At 37.7% G+C, this 23,808-nt stretch overlaps 3 protein-coding genes across 3 annotated transcripts; 2 read left to right on the top strand and 1 right to left on the bottom strand.

Annotated features, from left to right (window-relative positions):
- The first annotated feature begins 6,237 nt into the window (after nucleotides 1–6,237).
- LOC137714522 (protein SPOROCYTELESS-like) lies at nucleotides 6,238–7,812 on the top strand. The gene is made up of 3 exons (XM_068453718.1): nucleotides 6,238–6,882; nucleotides 7,116–7,307; nucleotides 7,528–7,812. The coding sequence occupies exons 1-3, from the start codon at nucleotides 6,238–6,240 to the stop codon at nucleotides 7,810–7,812; spliced, it is 1,122 nt and encodes a 373-aa protein (XP_068309819.1).
- Nucleotides 7,813–10,923: 3,111 nt separating this feature from the next.
- LOC137715094 (universal stress protein PHOS32-like) lies at nucleotides 10,924–14,590 on the top strand. Its single transcript, XM_068454318.1, has 3 exons — nucleotides 10,924–11,836; nucleotides 14,007–14,053; nucleotides 14,272–14,590. The coding sequence occupies exons 1-2, from the start codon at nucleotides 11,059–11,061 to the stop codon at nucleotides 14,012–14,014; spliced, it is 786 nt and encodes a 261-aa protein (XP_068310419.1). The 5' UTR covers nucleotides 10,924–11,058; the 3' UTR covers nucleotides 14,015–14,053; nucleotides 14,272–14,590.
- Nucleotides 14,591–19,412: 4,822 nt separating this feature from the next.
- On the bottom strand, nucleotides 19,413–20,211 carry LOC137714782 (B-box zinc finger protein 23-like). The gene has a single exon (XM_068453922.1). The coding sequence runs from the start codon at nucleotides 20,190–20,192 to the stop codon at nucleotides 19,524–19,526; it is 669 nt and encodes a 222-aa protein (XP_068310023.1). The 5' UTR covers nucleotides 20,193–20,211; the 3' UTR covers nucleotides 19,413–19,523.
- Between the last annotated feature and the right edge of the window lie 3,597 nt (nucleotides 20,212–23,808).

Genomic DNA, 23,808 nt, shown 5'->3' with positions numbered 1-23,808 from the left:
TGGTCCTATAATGTATGGTTTGACAGTGTTATTCACACATTTAATTTTATCTTACATAATTCTTGTTAATTTGGATCGTTGATTTTTTTCAATTCATTTCATTCGACGGTCAAAAATTGAGAGAAGTGTGTGAGAAGTGAAAATATGTGTGTGTGGGTAGCAATACCCTTTATGGTTGTACAAATAATATGGGATGATGCTATCTACATACTTGTTTTTACTTTTTACATATTTTCTATTAATTTTTGTCAATTGATCTTCTTCAAATCATTCGATCCGACGACTGAAATTTTTTCTAACAAACGATATTATCTACACTAAAAGGAAGGGCTGGACTTAGCCTTACACAATGGGTAAGCAATAATGTGGTTCAAACTCGTCTTTGGTGAAAATTGAACTAAAGACATCTATCTTACAAATGAAGAGGAATATTACTAGACTATAGTATTAAGTGGCTGATTGAAAATTGAGAGAGATATGTGAAAAATAAAAAACGTGTATTGATAACACTACCCATAATATGTAACAGGGAGGAGGAGGAATGGAGGGTGGGATCTTTAGGGTATTTTGTGCATAAATGGTTAGGTCTTACACAAGTTGCATAAAAGCCAGAACCAACAGTTACTCTACTCTCTGGTTTTCATATGGATTGGCAACCACTAGGAAACATCAAGGCCACCCATTAAATTTGTATAACAAATTTTTTAAAGGGCTCATCATCGCAATCTATTGTTTTTATTCGGCATTTTTACGAACTATGCAGAACGCTACGATCAGTTATCTATTTGTAAGAGCGAAAGGAGGACTAGTTGTAAGTTGTAACACAAGTTATGAATTATAAATTAACTATGTTCGAAGCTTCAATTTCTACGGGCGCACAAATCTGCTCGCGTTTATCTAATACGAAGGCTAATCCGGAGGGAAACCTAAGGAGGCGACCCCTCCGGTCCCCAAATCTTTCGAGTCCTAAATTAACATTGCACCTATGTATTATAAATGCCTTAAATTTATTAACACAAAAACAACCAAAAATGTATCAAATCCAAATGCTCCCTCAACTTTTCTTATTAATAAAGATATGTTTGAGTAATGTTTTTTCTTAAACATTAAAGGAATTCAAACTCTTAACGCAGCTTAATTCTAACCTACTTTATCATTGTCGTTCACCATTTAAGCTAACGACAAAATCTAATTAACCAGAAGCGCTTAATAAGATTTAAGTTTCTGTATATGGATTACAGTTTATTTATTTATTATTTATATTGTTGCATAAACTTGATTACGAAATATTAATCGTTAAATGTTATTATGATGATAGGTAACATAATGAGCGAGATACGCATATAATTAACACTAGTTAAACCCACAAAAGAACCATATAATTGGAAATAAATCATTTCCGGATCTTTTTCTCCAAAGCCTATGGATCAAGTGATCTGAGCTCTTGAAATTGGATCCAACAACCCTTGAAATTCAAGCCCCTGAAAGTTATAATAATTTTTTTACCATTAGATTAAATTTCAAGAGCCCGGATCACTTGATTCTCGGGCTTTGAAGGAAGAGATCCGAAGAGGATCTATTTTCTATATAATTAACGCAGAAGTAGTAGGAGGGTGAAGCAAACACGTGTGAAGTGGTCCCAAGGAGTGTAATTTGGCCGGGTCCTCCTCAATCATTCTATGCAGGGCACAATCTTCTCATCAGAACCCTATAATCCACCGTGCCTGTCCAAACCCAGCAACACCAACACAGATAACTACAACATATAATTAATACCCAAAATTTAACAAAATATAATCAACCCTCCCACGTGCCAACCCCAGCCAAACTTCACCCTCCCTCCAACTGTTATCGTAATGTCTTGTGCTAATAATGCTGCAACGTATATAATTTTTTTTTTTTCACATACAGTTGTGTCTTTAGCAGAAAACGTCAAGGTGGAGATATTGTATAAAATATCCAACCCAACGAGGCCAACTAAGATCATAAAGTCACCGAATTGCAAGAGCGATTGGTTTGAACTGCCCTTGGCCCCAAAAAATGTGCTCCAGCGAGAAAAAAGTGTACATGAGATGACAAATGATTGCAAAAATCATTTCTCTTCCCGACAAGAACAACTTAGCTGGCATAGATACACAGCTGTCGTGACATCTTATACCAATAATACTATAATGAATGTAAAAAACTTTTTATGTACAATATATAAGATCATCTCCAAAGGAGATGTAAAAAAATGCCACATAGGCATATAACAGTAACAAATGACATACTATTTTCTTCAACCGAGATGTCAAAACTGACATGTAAAAGAAGACTAAGCTGACATGGATAAAGAGATGTCAAATTTGAAGCTGCCTTCAAATATGATATGATTTTTGCTATTTCCAAGGGCATTCCACTTACCTCACCTTAAACGCTAGCACATTTAACTATTATTTTATTATTTTTAAACCAATAACAACCCGGGTGGAAGTGAAATATTGACAGTATGTCAAATTGTCAAGTCAACTATCAAATTAAAATTGGATATTTTAAATTTGATATCTTATTTGAAGATGCTCTAATTAACACAAAACGTCACGGTGTGGTTTCAAATACTTCTCCCAACCAACAAGCCAAGCCAACTACCCCAAACCCTACCCTTTCCCCAAGGCGCTGTCCTTCCGTACAACCCTTCCTCTATCGTCCAATTTATCTCCCAGTGGGCCCCCACCTGCCACGTAGACGGAGGACCAGCTGCAGTTGATCCCTCAACGAAAGTCCTTAACATTAAAATAGGGGGCTCGTTTCGATTCTCTCTTTATACGGTCTAAATCTAGGGAAGAGAAAAGTCCATAAATGGAAAGTGAATCCCATCTGCCGACGTGGAAGTTCGTGATTGGTGAGAAGCTCGCGAGGTTACATGGGGGGTTTAGGACGGCGGGGAGGTTCGTACTTCCTATTGCTACATACACACGGGGATCGTATTTTCTCAGGCCTATGTACACATGGTATTGACACGTGTCGGCTTGTCACGCGGTTGGGGCTCTTGACCAAACAAACACAATGGATGGCTAATGCCGGAGCAACATGCTTAATATGTGTTACAAAAGCTGTGTGGTGTTCTAAGATTGTGCATAGCAATGAAGAAATCATGGCAGTGGGATGCGGTTTTGAATGAACTAGTTGCATTAAAAGTGTCGATTGCTATCTTATAGCTAGGCGAGGATTTGGTGGGTCATCAAAGGATTGATTAGTTTATTATTTGCTCAAGTCTCATATTGGATTATTTGGAATTTTTGAGAATTTATTGTGACGTACTGAAATACAATTGTATGGTTTATATGAATGTGTTAGCAGTGGCGGAGCCTGAATTTTATGTGAGGAGGGGTCTCACTTTTTTTTAGTACATCGATATTTTTACACTAAGGGGAGGAGGAGTTCGGCTAAACCACATAATTGGCAGCCTAATTTGGTATCAAATTCACCGTCCATGAGATTCGAATCTAAGACCTCTCACTTCCAAGTGAAAGAGGAATACCATCGACCATAGTATTGAGTGACTAAATGTTTAAAAAAACAAAATAGATAATGTTTACAAGAGGGTATAAATATAATACATGCTTGGAGTTGTGAGCTAATTAAATTTTTCCTTCTAATATCTAGTCAATATAGAGAGTAGTTAATCAAAATAAAGAGGATTAAAAGAAATTAACCTTCGAATATCAAGTCAATGACAAATGCTAGAGAGATCATGTTTTTAGACCATATTGTTAGTAAAAAGTTAAGGAGAACAAAGAGATTGACAATTCGACAAAAAAAAAAAAAAAAAAAAAAAAAAAAAGAAAGAAGAGATTTACAAACCTTAATATTGTTTTGGGTTGGAAGTTTGGAGGACAAAATATATGAAATTCAACAAGGGAAGGAGGAAAAGCTCAAAGTTTATTATTCTTTCGGTTGGCAATGTAAAAGAAAAACTAAAGTAGACTTCAGATTTTAATTTTAAGAGTTATTGACTTGTTTACAAAATAAGAGTTAAATTTAGTTTTAGGATTAGTGTCGTTGGGTGAAAAGAATAAAAGACCTCTTGTTTTAACTATTGGTGAATATAATTTAAGAGTTTTGTGTAAACTAAAAGATGTATAATACTAAGTTTATAGGAAATAAATAAATATATAATACTAAATATTTAGGAAGGCTTAAAGAGTGAGAGTAGGCCTAGGCCTATGCCAGGCATATAGTGCCTCCGCCCCTGTTTGTTAGACTATATGATGGGTAAGTGTGGTACATGAATCCTATAGTTAACCTCGTTATTCATTCGTATATTGTAACTCGCGAATTGATTATATCATGTAATTGTATTCCAGAACCATAAATACTTTTTCAGGGTCTTGGGATTGGTGTGAATTAAGCATCTCAAAGGGGTATATTTTCTTCATATGCATGTGATACGAAAACCAAAATTAGAGTGGTTTCTGCTAGAGATTTCAGTGGTATTACTCCAGAAATGATATGGTATACCCTTGTAACGTTGTAAGGAGGTCACTTTTTTATTGGCCTATAAACTTTTGAAATGGGGTGTAATTTTCACACACTATTTATTCGGTTTAACCCTGAAAAGATGAGCTTGGATCTATCTTCCTCAGCTTTCTGATGTTAACATGTATGAGTAGGATGTAGTACTACAAAGAGAAAGCCATCATTGCAAGCCTATATCATAGCAAGGCAGATTCACTTACCTCCATCTTAGTCTATATGATTTTTCCACAGACCATGTGTTCAACTACTACTACTGCACTGTGTGTTCAACTGTTACTCTCATCACCCTTCAACTTCAACCACAACCACCTGATCCATAAATTTTTAGTTCTGACAGGAATATAAATGGTACACTACATATTTTTATGCAAATGGTGAAAAATTTTAATTTTTAAGTTATTAACCTTTTAACACAAATAACCCATCATTTATATAAGGACACGTGATGTACCACTTCGTGTGACGGTTATATTGAAAAATCTCTCCACCTGATCAACATCAAACAGCTCTCTACAGCCCCCAAAATCCCATCACCTTAGGCCATGATCATCAGACCCTATATTCACTTTTTTTATTAATAAATATAATATACACACGTGTACGTAGGAGTAAAATTTTCTCCTCTATTTTTTTTCCTTACCTTTCTTATCTTTTTATTTGAATGATCACGGTTAAGATACGTTAACATCTTATATTAATTTTTTTTATAGAAAAAGAAGATAAAATAAAAAAAATATGAGAGGAGGAAATGAAAAGAGAAAATGAAAAAATCCTAGTCCGTATATAAACCATATGTAAAACTTGAGAACCTAATAATTATCTCTCCATATTTGCCAAGTCTGGAAACGAAGACCATATTTACAACAATGCCACCAACCTTGCCTGTTTTGGAAGCTAAGCCGCCTCAGGACAATTAATTGACGCTCTTTAGGGTTCTCTCCGACCAATGCCTGCAGCTACAAATTGGCCAATCCTCAAACCCCCCCTTGCCACGTGTCTCCCGGTACTATGTTGTTTTAGCTCTACCTCCACCTGTTCTCTGGGAGCGTGCATTACAATTGGATCTCGCATTGGAGCGTGACATGCACTTGAGTGAACTTTGGGTGGGCTTTTGCAAAGTACAGACCCTTTCTGGGATTTGTATTTTATCTGGAGTTGGGTAAGATGTTATGTCCAGGCTTGGTTTTGCTATTTCAGTGTCCTTTTTTGAGAGAATTCGGAGAGGGCAAGGAGATTTTGGGGTGGGAGTTAGTAAAAACGATGGGTGGAACTAGTAAAAGTCACTAGGATTCAAATTACACAACCACAGATAAAGAGCAATACAAAGACATAGCCATGTCCTTTTGGCACTTCACACCCACACACACTCATTAGTTCCACACTTATTCTCTCTCTCTCTCTCTCTCTCTCTCTCTCTCTAAAACTGCATAACTTCATATTCTCTCTCTCAATCAAAAAACACATCCATCTCCAACCTTAAAATCCCAAAAATCCAAAGCCAAACTCACAACACACTCTCTCTTAACTTCATATTTTCTCTCTCCCTCCCTCTATCTTTCTCTCTCTATCTTTCTCTCTCTATCTCTCTCTCTAGATCTCTCACTAAAAACATTAAGCATCTCTGCATTTCCAATCTTTACACAAAACCAAGTCTTTTTTCTCTCCCAAAATCCATTAACCGTTCCAAAGTTCCAGTCTTTGATCACCATTTTCAGAAATATGGCGACGCCAATGCTGCTCATGGCCTCTGAGCGGAACACAACAAAACAACCCGCCAAAACCCTTTTCGGGTCCTACGATGAATCCAAATCCGAGCCCGCCAAACCCACCAAAACCACCAAGAAATCCTCCACCAAAGCCTCCTCAAACACTAAAAAGCAACCGCAACGAGGCCTTGGAGTGGCTCAGCTGGAGCGCCTGAGGCTTCAAGACTGGAAGAAAATGACCGAAGTGCCCCAGCTTCAGCCCCAACCCCAACCCCAAGTCCTCAATCTTCCTCCTCTTCCTCATCATCATCATCATCAGTACCAAAACCCCATCATCCTACCTGACCCGCTTAACAGCGTTCCGGTGCAGTACGGTGCATCCAGGTTCAATGGACCCTCGGTGATGAACGGCTGTGGTGGTTCTGCTGCTAGTACAACTTGTTTTTATGGTTTGGTGGGTCAGAGGGTTGGGAATGGTTCTGGGTTTGGTTATGCTGGGGGGAATAATCCGGTGACGAACCTGGACCCGAGTCCGTACGGAGTCGGGGCTCCGGATCCGAGGGTTCAAAGTGGGGCTGTGTGCGAGACCTCGAGAGAGCTCTCTTCAATGCCAAAGATACAATCTTTGTCTTCTGATTGCTGTGATCACTGCCTCAAGGTCTTTACTTTTTTGTTTTGTTTTGTTTTATATTCTATTTTATTTTTAGAAATATCCAACTTCCAACTTGTTTGGTTTGCGAGAAAACGTGGAAAAAATGAAATCCTAGAAGCCATTGTGTTCCCTTTGTTTATTAAGACTATTAGTACTGTTACATTAGTAAGAGCTTGTTATTTTCCCACGTTTTGTTTTAGGTTTAGATTTGCTGATCCCTTTTCTGTCTCTTTCTTTAGGGGATTCAGAAGAAGAGGTTCATTAGTGGGGATTACATGGCTTTGAACGGCTGGAGTGACAAATCTGCGACTGTTTCACCAATCAACGGTTCTGATTTTCTCGGATTGAACCCTGAAACCGGCAGTTTTGGTGACCGAGTGGTGAGTCGAGCCGCCGGGTACCTGGGGCGCAGCAAACTTGTTGATGATCAGGTATGGAACAAGAAAAAATTTAATTTTACAGCTAGAGATTAAAAAAAACCCATATAAAGTCCAAGTCAAATATGTATATATTAATTTGGTTTTATTGTTTTTTGGGTATATATATATTTTTTTCAGATTGTAATGAACAGATAAATATATAATATTGTTTTTGGTCAATGAACATCTAATCAACTTGATTGGTTGGATTATTGACTTTGTAAATTTGTAGGGTGTAGGGGTTAGGGCAGTGCACAGAAAGGGAGGGTCAGCTGGTGGTGGGATTTTCATGGAATATGAGTTTTTTCCAGCTGCTGATCATCAAAAAAGTGATGAAATTAAAAGAGGAGGCACATATCCCAAGCTGCAGACAGTAGGAAGGGAAGAAGAAGAAGAAGCTTCTGATATTAGTCCTGCTGCAACTTTCAATGGCTATGGGATTGGGGCAGCTGACAGTTACCATGATCATCAACAGCATCATAATCCTGTTGATTTGTCACTCAAGCTTTCATTTTAGAAGCAAAAAAAGAAAGAAAAGGTGTATGTTTCGGTGGGTTTTGATGCTACTGGTGATCTGTCATGCATTTGGGAAAGAAACAAACCCAGCTGATGCAGCTTTTTTGGTTTCCCTTTTGTTGTTAATTAAACTGACATAGATATTATCATCTCTAAATTAATTAATTTAGTTTCCATGCGATAGAAGCTGGATTAATGCATGTTTAAAGCTAGAATCTAAGTCTCTGTCTCGAAAGTTAATTTTCAATAGTTGTTTTATAATTCCATATCCAAGTTGCCATTACTTCTCATGTGATCTATATTTCATCTGTTATTAGTTAATCCCTTGAATTGCTGCAATTTAATTTGGTACTGCTCTAAAATTAATGTAGATGTAAGTGAGTCACACCAACTAGCTTTGTTTGAGTGGTTGGTTGCAGGTCTCAAAATCTAATTCACATAGATGCAAAGAACGATGTATATATATATTTGTGATTAATTCGATATTTAGTTGTAGGCTTGTGACCCATATAGTGCATAAATATCTTATTTTTGGTCAAAAGAGGGTAATGACCATTGTTTATCTGTTGAAAAAAAGGTATAAGTGACTGCAATCAAACGTTGTTCGAGTTTTTCAACTAGATGTTGGACAATTTCTAAGACATCAGTATCAGTATAAACTGAGGTAGTATTCTTCTATATACTCATAAGAAAATAAAATATCATATTCACGAATTATTACGATTTTTCTCATTATATTGTTCGAAATGGTGCTTCTATGATAGCTTGTGCTACAACGTTCATATAAGTTTGAGCCCATTAGTTCTGTTCATGTCTTTCGAAAAACTAATTTTTTTCCGTTGTTTATTTACCAAATTTCGGCTTCAATATTCAATGAAATTGTATCTGGCTTAATCTTTCCCTTAGTTGTATAAGGAATGGCTTAAATCGATAAAGCTTGTATAACCGACCCTTTTGTCTTGTGGGGTACGTAGAAATAAGAGAAAATGTTACATATCACCAATGGAGGTCGAATCGAGAAAGCTATATATGCATGTAATTTATGAGTTCAGAATATAATTGAAAAGAGTGTAAATGGAAATTATCAGATTACGTGTAATCTGCTATATATAGCTGCATGCTGTATGTAATTAACGACATGTTATACTACTGAGTGGCTGCTGCTGATTTGCTGAGTATACGGAGCAGACCAAGGCCAGACCATGCAAGAAGAAGAGGCAGCAGCTGCCAGGCGACCTCACTGGTAGTCTGTAGGGATCTGATGCCTGCATGCTGCAGATGGGGATGGAAGCTTTTTCCAGCTGCTTTTTCATTGGGTGCACTCTGATCATGATCAACCTAAACCCTAGCCAGTAGCCTACATATATATACATATACATACATACATACATACATATATATATATATATATATATATATATATATATATTTATTGTGGGCTAGTGCAGCTTTTCCCTTCCACTTCCTCTTTTTCTGCTCTCATATTTTTGGTTCTTTCATTAATTAATTAATGCTTTTCTTTTATTTACGTTTTACTTTGTTGCCAAGTAATTGGTGGCAAGAAAATTATCGTGTCATTATTAAATTATCGTGTCATTATATTTATGCAAGGAATATTGCACGAACTCACTATTCATAACTAATGTAACACAATAAAATGCATAAACGCCTGGTTACAATATTCTGTGACTTTAAGTGCACCGAGATATTAATGAGCTAGATTTATGTGATACTTCTTTGATTCACTTCACATTCACAATTTAGTATCATGATTGGAACTGTCATTATCCGAGTTTCCTAAAAAAATCGGCTTTGCAGTGACAAAAAGGTTCCATAATTATCAAGCACTCAAAGCAGTCAAGCATAAAGGTTTGGGAAATTTTATTAGGTGTAAAAGTTTGCATCCTATTTTAATAGTTGCGGCCTCTCTCTCTCTCTCTCAAACTATACTACATAACGTCTTGGTTAGATAATTTGATTCAATGACTCTTATTATAGTTTGGAGATCTGTATTAAGTCGCACAATAAATCAATCATAATAATTACATATTGATAAGTGCAAATTTGTGTTAATGCACACAATAAGTCATACATAATAATTAGATACCAAACTTGTCATCTAGGTAGCTGAGATTTCCAGTTATTTATGAAGAAAAATATCACTAAATCCTGATATTGATGAAATATTTTGTTGTAGTGGAGTTTAAACAAAATAAATTGTATATGTAAAAAGTTAAAAAACCATGTTCGACATAAACCTTGCAGAGTTTTGTCTACATGAGTGGCGGCCCAAGTGGGGGGATCTTAAGTCTTATTTTAATTCCAACTTGATATACACTTGGAAGATGGGATTGGGCTTTAGACCATTTACACTAATTAACTAAATAATCAGCACCATTGTTGTTAATTAGTTCAGAAATGCTTATGGGAAGGCCGAAAACGCTTCATCAAACGAGCCTCTACGTAGCAAGCGGCCCTCTCCACCACTTTTACTACGGCATGAGTTCGAATTCCGTCGGCTCCCTAATCTAAAATTTAATCTAACAAATTTATCGTTTGACAAAAAAACAAAAAAAAAAAAAAAAAAAAAAAAAAAAAAAGAGCCTCTAGGTAGAACTTCTATGTGGTTTTCTAGAGAGCGCTAGAAATGCTCACCCGCAGATCTAGGTTGTGCACATAATTTGCATGACTCATATTGACAATGTATCTCTATCATGTTGACATTACAATGACATACACTATCTATATACTAGTAATATTGTCGAGACATGTTATCAATACATTTTTACCCAGGTCATTCACAAACCATGCTCATTACCCAGGTGCGTCCGGGTGAGCATAGCACATCTCTTTCTAGCACAACGCTTATGAGTAGGAGTGTTTCCTAAAAAAACAAAAAAAAAAAAAAAAAAAAAAACCATATAGGATTACAAATTGGTGTTCAATAGTAAAATGATTTGACCACAAACAAAGCATTGGGCTAGGCCACAATTTAGCAAGGGCCCAAATATAAACCCATTGAATAAATCTCATATAAAAAAAAAAAAAAAAAAAAAGGGTTAAAAATGTAAAAGGAGAGAGAAAATGAGGAACATCCGGATGTCATTCTGTGTTGGACTTCGGCATATACGCAAGCATCATCATTAATGCTATAAGCTTTTAAGACTTTTTATCCCTCTCACTTTCCCATCAATTTTCCGACTATCCAAACAGAAAACAACACAACCGAAACCTCTCCAAAACCCAGATGAATCACCCTCAGCAGCCTCCTCAGCCCCAAGACCCGTCCGATCCCCAACTCCCCCACATCAGAATCCACCACCCAAACTCTCCCCGCCACCACTCCTCCTCCGCCGGCTCCGCCGCCACTCCCACCCCTACCGCCGGTGCCCGCCGCAAGCTGGGCGTTGCCGTCGACCTCTCCGAAGAGAGCGCCCACGCCGTCCGCTGGGCCGTCGATCACTACATCCGCCCCGGCGACGCCGTCATCCTCCTCCACGTCAGTCCCACCTCCGTCCTTTTCGGCGCCGACTGGGGCTCAGTCGACCTCTCCATCAACACCAACGACGACATCGATTTCGTCGACAATCACGCCCTGAACGATTCTGTCAAGCAGAAGAAACTCGAGAACGACTTCGACGCCTTCACCGCCTCCAAGGTCGCCGATCTCGCCAAGCCCTTGAAGGAGGCGCAGATTCCGTACAAGATCCACATCGTCAAGGATCACGACATGAAGGAGCGGCTCTGCTTGGAGGTTGAGAGGCTTGGGCTCAGTGCCGTGATCATGGGGAGCCGAGGGGTCGGCGCCACCAAGCGTGGGACTGATGGTAGGCTTGGGAGCGTCAGCGACTATTGTGTTCATCATTGCGTTTGTCCCGTTGTTGTTGTCCGGTTTCCGGAGGATGACAATAGCGGCGGTGCTGGTGGTCCTCCTGTTTCCGCCGCGGTTGTTGCGGTTAAAGAGAATGAGGAGGAAGAGGCCGTGATCAAGCCGGTGCCGGTGGTAAAGGAGGTGCATAAGAAAGGTTAGGGCTTTTTCTCTGATATAATTGTAGGAACTTCAAGTTTCGGTTTTTAATGATTCTTTTCAATATAGTTTGTTTAATTGATGATTATATCATATTTGGGTATGATTTGTTGCACATTACACATATCTGAAATGAGAGCTCCAAATGGCAACTTTGTTAATTAGCAGTTACTGATGTATCCGTCTAACTTTTCGCAAAACGGAATTTGAATTTGCTTCCGATGTATTTTTGAACTACGAATGTTATGTTATGGATTTTCAAAGCCATGGTTGATTAAACAAAGTTTGATCTTTTTGCAATGTTCGCAACTCATGCTTGTTTTCTGAAAGCATCATGAGGTTCTTTGAATGTGAAAAAACTGTTGAACGAAAACGAGATGTGTTGTATTAGATTAGCATGGAGCCTTCCAATTTATGTTTCTTAGTGTGAGAGTTGATTGGTCTTTCCAATCTTCTCTAACAATCCTTTGTGAAATTCTGTATGTGCATAGAGGTTCTAGGCAGCATATACTGTCCCCATGCACTTGTGGTTTTGCCTGTTGAGGTTTCTCAATTAAATATCCTACCTATAAGAATATTTTTTTTCTTTCTTCTGGAAGAATGACTTGTGGTGTTAGTTCTCCCTTTGGTAGTATGTGCCAGATGCTTCATATAAACAAAAGCAAGTCTACCTCTTTCTCTAATGTCGGAATAAGTTCTCCATGCCAAAAGTGATATAAATTTTACAAACTTCTCGTATCGATGACATGTTAGGGAAATTCATTGGTCATATTTCTTATTTCTAGTTGGTTGTTTCCTAGACACTTTGCTGCATAAGCCCATGCTGTAGGAAAAAAAAGTAAATTTGTTTGAAATTTTAATGAAGAGCAAGGTTATAAACATCGATGGCAAGTTTAGCAGTACGTTCAGTAGGCTAAGAAGATGCCAGTACTTGTTCTGACTTATCTGCTGCTCATAGTTTGGTACCTCTTTTGTATTCTCTTTCTGCCGGATCTTGCCTTCTTGCTAGTTAGGAGATAAACAAGTTTGATCAAGACTTAATCAGGATTCGTGAATAATGGTAAAAAAACAAAACATTAATCTGGTTTGTAAATTTACTGTTCTCTACACGTCTAGTTACCACTTGTCAGGTCCCAACCACACCTTTTCGTGTGTGTAGAAAATGATTAATTAATTATCTAAATTTCTCATCCTTGGTTGTTTTAGAGGATAGCTACTATCAATTGGCTTCTACACATGTGCTCGCTTATTCTAAGTATAACAAGACAGTTTGTTTCATCAGTAAGTTTAACTGATTTGACTGTATCACTCACCTCCTCTCTCACCCCCTGTATCAGTCATATCAAGTCATCAACTAATATATTTTAAAAGGAAATCCTCAAACTGAACATTTTGTCAAAATGCTTATGTTTGGCCCGATGAACACTTTGGATGTCTTTTTATTATCTACTGCATGAATCTCAGGTGAATCTGTTTACCGTGGGATATGTGTATAACCTGTACCCATATTGGACAACTATGAATGATTTATGGAAGTGTTTACTCTATACTAGTTGATTAAGCAATGCATTACGACAATGACACGTGCGGTAAATAGTATACTTAAATCTTGTTACACATATTTACATGTATGCTTTCATCCATTTTAAATTGCAGAATTTATTTTTTGAATTTTGACATGGTTTCAGTTACTGAGGAGCAGTTTGTTCTCTTGTTGTAAGTTTCGGTTGTTATTCTATTAGGTTTATGAGCCCCAGGATATGTTTCTTGTGTACTAGTTGGTGCACTATTGACATGTTAGTGTACAGTTTACATAATAATAAATGTAAACATGTACACATATTTATATGTATTTAGCCCCAAGGTAGATTGTTATAGGAGAATGTCGTAAGGTTGCTTGAAAGAAGGTCTTGCAAGTAGTTTCTGGAAGGGCTGAAATGCCATTGTAGATTTTAAGATTTTTCGTTGTATGCATGTAGAAGTAAGTTTCTGTGTGTTTACATTTACTTTCTTGGATTCCAAAAGAGTGGAGATCAGCAGGCTAGAAATCTTGTTACGAAGTGTTTGTTATTTTTTTTGGATGTTCTGTCCTTTATTTTTATGGACTAAACTTTATACAGATCTTTAGATGTTCATGACATTATTATTGGTTGTTTGTCTTGTGGCAGAAGCTTAGCCCGTATTCTGAGTCGTAGTTGAATCCTCTCAAGTACAGGTTTGCACTTAATGCCGAATATCTCAATTTTGGATAATTTTGAATTTGCTTCAGTAAGAGCTTCTATTTGCATAGACATCAGAGACATAAAGCGGGTTTCTTATAACGCATATTTCCTGCCTCTTTTATCTTTACACAGTTTTCATGCGAAATAGTCTGGCATCGTTTTTGAGTTAGTTGTGTGGAATGTGACCAAGTCGTGGTTCTATATTGTGCAGTTTGTGTAGATGTCTGAGTCGACTGGGAGTGGCTGACACATTGAGTCCAGCCTGCCGGAGTCAAGTCTGCTTTCTCTCCTCTGCAATAGCTCTTTCTCATGTATGAACTTTGGGAGGATTGTAGATGCTATTTGTATGGTGAATGAGGTTTAGGGTTTCTCGACGTCTTTCCTACTTTGTTCAACTGCTTTGTGACTCGATACTCCTTTTAGTTTCGAGGGATGTGCTTCTTGTTGCTCGTATGATACAAATTTAATTATTAGATGTGTCTAATAATTATCCTAGACGCCGTTTATAAATTTGGATGTTTATATTTTGATTGCTTGCTATGGTAAGGTACTTTCTACCACAAACTGCGATTGCATTACATTTCGAAGTCAATTCATTTTTCACCACAACCTGTGATTGCATTACATTTTGAAGTCGTTCATTTTTCTTGTGTCGGATTTGTCCGAAGAGTGATGCTAAGGATAGTCGTCCATGTGGTGCTGATTCGCTGTGGGTTCCTTCGTGTGGTGGAGTCTGTTCTGGACTAGCATAATGTTGTTCTTTTACTTCAACCCGGATGGATATATATGCCGGACGCGAGTGTTTACCCACAAGTGAATGTCTCGGCATGCAAACATCGTGCAACAATCCAACATAGTAACGCACTCATTCTTTTTTCAAACCGACTTTGTGATGACAATATCAGCAGGATAGCATCGATCGTAGGAAATTGTTGGTTAGCCAAGTGTTTCAATAATAAATACTTTATAAACAGAATGATCTGTTTGCATTTGGATAAAGACGTACACGACACGGCAATAAGTATACTGGAATGTCGAGACCTGTGCAAATTTTTGTGCACATGACGTAAGCTTAAAACGAGATCATGATAGCTATATACCTATATCTCTTAGACATGGGGAAGTTTTTGTTTATGATATTGTAACATTAACCCGGAATATCATGATAGCTGTATACTTATATCATGGAAGTTGTTTTCTTGTATTTAGGGATTGTCGCATGAGTCTTGACGCTGTCCATGTCAATCGTGTATTGCATAATACGAAACCGAGACCCAAAGTTTTGGAAATGGGTAGGGGTGTCAGTTACAAATATTACATCAACTGTAGACATATTGACTTACTAAGTTTGACTGACAAGGAAGGCATATGAAGCGTCATGTGCTGGCAGAATGAGACGGCCTCAATAACCACGAAGAAAACCCCTACCGCACGGCAAGATATTATTAAGTTGAGGAATTTTACCGAGACTTTGTTAAAAGTGAGACTATATTGATTTTTTGTTATCTTATTATTTTGAACAATGTTTTGTAAGTTAGCATGAAAATTGCATAAAAAAATGAGAGAACGTTCAACTTTTGAGAAAATCTCTTTAGTATTTTTTAACTAAGTGTGCATGTATTGATTGATGCGATAAAATGTTTCTACATCACTCATTACGTGATTAGCTATGTGTTTAGAATTATAAGCAGTTGTCTTATCTTTTCGTTGTAACAACTAATATAAAATATGACGTGTATTATAACTGGATTGTAAAGTAAAAGAGTAATTAATATTTAAACTTTAGGTAATGCTAGGGAGATTTAATTTAAAGATTAAATTTACAAACTAAATGATGTGTTACCAATAAAAATAAATACGTTTATCAACGTGTAAGTAATAAACAAATTATCAACTTCCATGTTCCTTAGTTTTCAAAATTTTATCTACAAATTTAGTCTCCCTAACATTACTCTTAAACTTATTCTGAACCGTATATGTTAAGATTAATCTTATCCAGTTTCTTGAGAATTTTTGGCTTGCTATAACCACAAAAAATTCCTTGGAATAATGTTAATATAATTGTAGACCAAGGTCCAACATGCTGGCTTAGCTTATCTTATCTTCTTCTTCTGTCCCCATGTTGTCTTTTGCTTTGCCTCGCCTCATCAGATGATGCGTAATATATAACAAGATAGGCGGTGTGACAAATTGACAATTAAAAAATGTAAAATTGTTGCAGTCTTATTAGAATAGGAATGTGATTGTATAAATTCTTATAGATATGAGAATATATCTTATATTCTTATTAGGAGTTGATTAGCTATGCCGCACCCTCTCTCTATATGACCTCTATAATTGTTCAATAAATTATGCGTACAACAAAAATAATAATAAAAAATAATATTTTCAACGAAATGATGCAAATGAGGAAGCAAACCAATCAAGTCAAAGTAACATTTCTATTTCTTCACCAAACTAAAAGGACAATACTTTCATACCACCACTCACTTGTTCTCTCAACTTGTCAATCCGCGCCTAATTCTTTTCGTTGTAACTTCAACCTAGGAGAGATTTTTAAGCGTTCAAAATACGAGTATATACGCTATGTGTTATTAATTAAGTAGAAAGATAATTTTAAAAAAAAATTTCTTCCCTTGTATAATATTTATGACGTACCGTTTCGTGTTCTAAACATATACTAAAAAATCTCTCCAACCCTAGCCCCGACGGACCCCTCTCCCCATTTTATCTTCAGATTTTATGTTTTTCTTTTTGGTCACAAAACTTACCCTGTCACAATCCGGGCACAGAACTACTAATTACAATCTAACGATATTTTTCTTCACTTATTGATGAGAGTTGAGCACAATACTACTCACTGCAATCTAGCAATATTTTTCTTCATTTATGATTTTGTTGTACTTTTATGCAGAAACGGAAGCGAATTATAACAAAGTACCAAATATCAACGTTGTAGACAAAAGCTAAAACAAATAATCTCAAACTAACACGAGATTTACATGGTTCGGCGTAAAGCCTACGTCCAAGAGTGAAGCACTACGAGGAATTTCACTAAACAAACGGAGATTACAAAAGAGTGTTTAAACTCTCACAACCCAAATCCCACAAATTACAAACCCTAAAGCAAATGAGTAGAGAACTCAAACAAACGGAGAAGATTCTCCCAAATTGCTCTCTAACTCAGAAATTGACTCTCACCAAATTGCCACACGAATGAGCCACACGAAATACACTAACCCTAAGGTCCTATTTATAGTGCATATGACTAAGGTTACAATAAGAATCATAATAGGGAGTAAATCCAAATCCAAATTAAATAGGTAATTAACAAAATCTCTCCACCAAGGAAACCAACTCAGAAGTCAAAATCCAAACCCAAATAGGACACCAAAACCAAATAGGTAACACAAACCTAATTTTTTGCATCATCCTAATTTTGAGACGTAAAACCCAACAATCTCCACCTCGGCGAGAAATTAGCAAACTTCAAATACAAACTTCAAATTTGGGATACCAAAATACAAACTCAAACGTGCACCAAATTCTTTCAAAACCGATCTCCACCTAAACTCAAAAAAAAAAAAAAAAAAAAAAAACAAATCCATAAGTCTTCACACTTGAAATTTCCTCTAACGCCTTCTCCAACAAATTCCATTACGGAAACTAATAAATATGAAACAAAATCCAAGCAAAAGCTTGAACATACAAACAAAACGTGCGAATTGCACTCCACCCAAAGAGCTTGAGTACCAAGCTCCACCTCCTCACATAACCTTTAGAGGAGTTCACAACAACGATTTTTTCCAATGTTTGCCTCAACACTAGCAAAAGACTTATCAAAGGCCTTCTTTTTGCCCTTGAGTTTAGGGCAATCTACTTCCCAATGACCCTCCTTATAACAATAGCTACACGTGTTCTTTTCAAGTTGGCCCCTTTCCTTATTCCTTCCGTGAACTACGAAATCTCCATCTTGTGTGTCAGATACTTTATTATTTAGCTCTTTAGAATTCAAAGTGGCTTTAACATCTTCCAAACTAAGACTTTCTCTACCATAATTTGGTCGTCCACACTTTTCAAACCCATCAGAAGTTTATTGAATTCATCAACATGCCTATGAATTGACGTACCTTCATCCATATGAAGAGTATGCAAACTTTTCTTCAAATACAACCGTTTAGCAAGAGATTTAGTCATATACAAACTCTCCAATTTGAGCCACAATTCCGGTGCAGATTTGACGTTACCAACTTCATGCAAGACTTCATTAGATAAAGTCAGCATAATTGCTCCAAGTGCCCGCTCCATAACGTCTTCATTTTCCTCATCAGTCCATGAATTCGGCAAAGCCTTCACACCCTTTAGCGTTTTCAAAAGCCCTTGTTGAACTAACAAAGCACGCATCTTCAATTACCAAATACCTAAGTCATTGTCGTCGAACTTTTCAATATCAGCTTTCACCGATGACATAGAAGGCTTCATGGTGACTGCCAAGCAAAGCCCAAGTCGAAACCTGGCTCTGATACCACTTGTTGTACTTTTATGCACAAACGGAAGCGAATTATAACGAAGTACCAAATATCAAAGTCGTAGGCAAAAGCTAAAACAAAAAAATCTCAAACTAACACGAGATTTATGTGGTTCGGCGTAAAGCCTACGTCCATGAGCGAAGCACTGCTAGGAATTTCACTAAACAAACGAAGATTAAAAAAGATGTTTAAACTCTCACAACCTAAATCCCACAAATTACAAACCCTAAAGCAAATGAGTAGAGAACTCAAACAAACGGAAAAGATTCTCCCAAATTGCTGTCTAACTAACAAATTGACTCTCACCAAATTGCCACACGAATGAGCCACACGAAATACACTAACCCTAAGGTCCTATTTATAGTGCATAGGATTAAGGTTACAATAAGGATCCTAATACGGAGTAAATCCAAATCCTAATTAAATAGGTAATTAACAAAATCTCTCCACCAAAGAAACCAACTCAGAAGTCAAAATCCAAATCCAAATAGAACACCAAAATCATAGGTAACATACAACCTAATTTTTTACATCATCATAATTTTGAACAGTAAAACCTAACATATTTATCAGTGAGATTTCTTAAATTCAAAATTGCAAGAAACATACGGTTACCTTTTCCATTTGGTAAAGAAAAACTTAAATAATGTTTGGACGAGGGACTAATCAAATAATAAAATATAAATTAGAGAGGATTAGCGTGCCCCCTGTGAACATTGCAAAAGTTGGCGAGAGAGAAAAATCTGTAAACTGCTACTCAGAATGTGTCATCTGTAAATCTCGTTCAAATACTTTTAAAATGCCCATGAAAGACATTACTAATCCATTTAATTTACATTTTAAGCTCCATCACTTACTAATTCAACTCAATTTCTTTGAATTTGGAAGTCTCCATCCAAACATATAATCTGAGAAAACTGACAGTACTAGACATCTAACGGCTCTCATCATGATCATCATCTCCGTAGATAGCCTCCGTTTCCATTAGCAAGCCTCTGGATTTTGAGCTCCCCATCGCCGTTGATCTCTTACTCTGTAAACGGTTCTCCCCGCCCAGTCTCCGTCGCTTCAACATTCTTAACGAACCGAACGCCTCCGTCTCATCACATCCCAAGCCAGAACCCTCATCCGCTTTCTCTCGCATTCGCTTCGACACCGAAAATTCCTCCTCCTCCTCTTCTTCACTGCTCGAACAACTTTCCGTCCGCGGAGGATCCGCCTCAGAATACGAACAACACGACAACGGAACCACCTGGTTCTCATCCTCATCACTCTCGTCACAATCATCACCGTCATCCTCCTCCTCCTCACCATCAACGCCCTCACTCTCTGCTTCGCTTTCTTGAACCTCCGCGCGTCCCTCGAAATTGCTCCCGGGGCGTTCAACGCAAATCTGGCAGACCGAGACGGTGGGCGTGAGCTTGGGACCCGACCCTGTCCACGGCGTCGGCGACTGGCATCCGCGGCAAAGGAGGCTCCTCGGGTGCTTCGCCACTAGAAAGTTAGCTCCGTGAACCTTCCCGTCGCAGTCCCAGCACAACCTCGCCTGGTCCGGCTCGCATTGAACCCGCGCCCGGACTCCGCAAAGCTGGCAGTCTCTCATTTTCCTCCTGCACCCCCTGTCTCAGCACACCAGTATATGTGCGCATCGCGCACTCGCAGCCTTTGATATCAAAAACGAAAGTAGTCCGGGGGCATTTTCGTCAACACAGGATTTAATATCTTCAACACTTCCTTCGAAGTTGTTAAGGTGTTCTCTCCTGCGCTGAGGTCCACCTTAACGCACGTGATGATCACGTGACATTTCCATTCTCTCCGCGTGGCGGGGAATCGGTGGATATTGAGTTGGAATTGTATGGGCGCGTACCTACACCTTCTGTTCCTCTACATGCTCGGCCTACCACCACAAATCCCTCATGAAAAGGGATCCTCCACCAAGTCCACAAAATTCATTAATCCAAATCCTTAGAATTTGATCCAACCCTAAAAATAAGAGTTTTATTTAAAAGTTATAATGAGTTTAGATGTTAGATTAAATTTCAAAGATCCGGATTGATGAACTTGATGGAAGGGATCGATCCATTTCCATCCCTCATTGATCCAGAGCACGCCACGTGTCGTTAGGTTTATGGAGCAAACTTTACGTGTCTCGATGCAATTGCCGCAACTAGATTTTATTTTTCATTGCATTATGTGTTGACGTGACAATCAAGTGTCTATTTATCGTATATTATACGGTTAATTTTTATTGAATACTATTTATATTTAATTTAAAATAATTTTTAATCATACGATGTACGATAAACAAACACGATTGATTGATCAATTGAATTCTCACCATGAGGATCCGGAAAGGATCCTATTTCCCTCCGGTTTCCAAAGTTTTGCCAACGTGGACAGTGGCAGGCCACAAAGGGGCGTGAGGCCACGTGACGCCAACCTGGGGCTTTGGCCTTGGTAGGCGCACCGTTACGCAAGTCTATCTGGTGCTAATAATAATAATAATAATAATTTGTGTTGGCAGATAGGATGACATTATGTGTTTGTTTTGTCTGAAATATGGTTCAAGAATATTGGGACAAATATTTGGCCTATCAGTTCTGACCAAGGGAATGGTTTGATTGAGGACCTTTGGCCATGTGATTAATTTTTATTTCATTTAATTTATAAAATTTGATTTAAAAATTTAATTATGTTAGCATTACTTTAAGAATTACATATAATATAACAGGATAATGACATCAACAAATCCTATTAAACAATACCCATACTAATTTAGGGATCATTTGAATGATGGTTATGAATTAAAAGTGCTTTCTAATTTTTGCTTTAAATATTAATCATTTGGCAAGAAGCACCTGGAGTTAGGGTGGGTAAACAGGTACATGACCCGTGGGTCAGGGTGGGTGGTGTAGGTTCGGGGCAGGTACGGGTTGGTTCCTATTTTTTTTGGGAATAAACGGGTTGGGCCGAGCTGGGCCATTATTATTTACGGGGCGGGCCCCTAGAAAAACGAGGCCCTGGACCGACCCATTTCTAATTATAATCAACAGTTGATAGGAGCATATTTATGCGACTTTGTTAGTTTAATTCCTTGCATTTACTTAGTTAGTTCTTAGTTATTTTAGTATGTTAAGCTATTTTCTTGTGTTTGTAGGTCCAATTGACTAAAGTAGCAAGAAAGTGCAATTTGGAGCAATTTGGAGCAATTTGGAGCAGTGTTGGGCTTGGAATGGTTAGCACATGAATGAAGCAAGGTGAATGGACGAAATTGAAGACCAAAGGAGGCTAGGAATCTGCTAAAGAGATGGAAGAAATTAATTCAAGACTTTGAAGAAAAGGAATCAGCTACAAAGAAGGAAACATAAGTCAAACTTCCTTATTTTGACTTAGTCAATCCTAATCTTTTCCTACTTAATTTCCAGCTGTTAAGGGGGGTTCCTAATTACTTTAGGACACTTAAATATAAGTTCTAGAAGCCCTAATCCCAGTCAAAGAGGGATGCCGCACCCTACCCTTTCATTTCTCTTCCTTGCCGTGCAAGGAACCACATTTCCCTTTCCTATTTCCTATTTTCTGTCCATGCCACAACTTCCCTTCCTTTTCTCTCTTAGGAATGTGATTTGTTACCCTTTTCTTGGAGGATTTGGAGTCTTAAAACCTTCCCAAATTAATTAATTAATGCCTTGCCCTTTCTCCCATTATTTTAGACAATCTACCGCACAAAATAAGGCCATTCATCATTCATTCATTCAGCCATTATCCATCCCCTACCACCAGAATTCGCACCATCCATCCACCACAACCCAATTTCATACCCAAACACCCTTGTGCCGCAATTTTGCAAGGAAAAAGGAGAGAATACCCCTTGGAGCCGTGCTTGCCATTCAAGATTGGATTGTTGGAGCGTTCCTAGGTGTATTCAATCTTTGTTTTCAATGTTTAATTTAAGTTTTCTTTGTTTAATTGTGAACATGAAGAGCTAAACTTGTTTTAGCTAGAGGAGACTTTGAAAGTATGATTATATTTGCAATATGAATTGATTACTTCTAGTTGTGATTTCATAAATCGTGAATGCAATTTACTTAACTGTTGGATTAAGAACTTATTCTTGTATGTTGATTAAGGATGCATACTTAGTTTGCATGCATGAATTTGATGCTAGAATATAAGGGAGTTTCACATAATCGTTATAAACTTATATTCACAAGTAGTGAAGGTCGCTGGTCACGATCGTGTTAAGTTGAATTCCTGGCATGAGTATCATGATGTCATAGTTACGAATGCCTTGTCAATGCTTATGATTTTCACAAAACTTAATGATCTTTGATTGTATCTCTATTATGTTGTTCATGTAAGGAACTATTGAAGAATAATTTGGTTGCTGATGCGTTTTCCATCCAATTCAATGACTTAAGGAAAATCTGAGGGTTAATTAGTGATGTCACGGTTAATCTGGGGTGTTGAGGTTCATGGTTTATTGAAAAAGCAACTGGAAATCAATTTGTATGCAAGTGTGGAGAAAGACCCTCTAGCTAACTTATCACCCTTTAATTCACCTAATTTCGTATTAAACTTAGTTTGTTTCTGCAATTTACTTGCTTTTACTTCAAATTTGTCAAAAACCCAATCCCCTTTACTTTGTTGTGTCAAATTAGTTAGAATCTGTCCTATTTTGTGTTTTTAAGTGTTTTGAGTCAAAACCAATTCAATTTTCGTCCAAAGTAAGTCCTAGAGTTAGTTTGAGGTTATTTGATTGTTTTGTGCTGTTTTGAGTCTTTTTAGTTTGTTTTGAGTTCTTTAAGTCTAGTTAAGTGTTTTCAAGCCTAGATTTATGTTTTAAAGTCAGTTTTAAGTAGATTAGCAATCCCTCCTAATCCCCGGCCTAGAACGATCCCTACTTGCATCTTTACTACAATTGTCAACAAGAGGGTTTAATTTGTGTGCTAATTTATAACACATCAACAGTCAAGATTGATAACCTATCATCCAATTTGAACCATTAATTTCTAACCTAGGTTTCCGGAATCAGTTTCAGTCTCACTCTCTCACTTCCACCTCTCCACCATCTGTCACTCCCTCGACTCCCTTGACTCAGACGACATCCTAGAGAACCCAACCCATCATCAACGCTACAACCAACACAATGACACCACCACCACCCATCTAGCCATCCTCCGACCTCAACGACATCCCAGGACCCAGAGAACCCAGGTCCC

The sequence above is a fragment of the Pyrus communis genome, chromosome 14 (genome assembly GCF_963583255.1).
Source record: "Pyrus communis chromosome 14, drPyrComm1.1, whole genome shotgun sequence".
Lineage (NCBI taxonomy): Eukaryota > Viridiplantae > Streptophyta > Magnoliopsida > Rosales > Rosaceae > Pyrus > Pyrus communis.
Note: the sequence above shows the minus strand (reverse complement) of the source record. Positions and strands in the feature narration are given on the sequence as shown.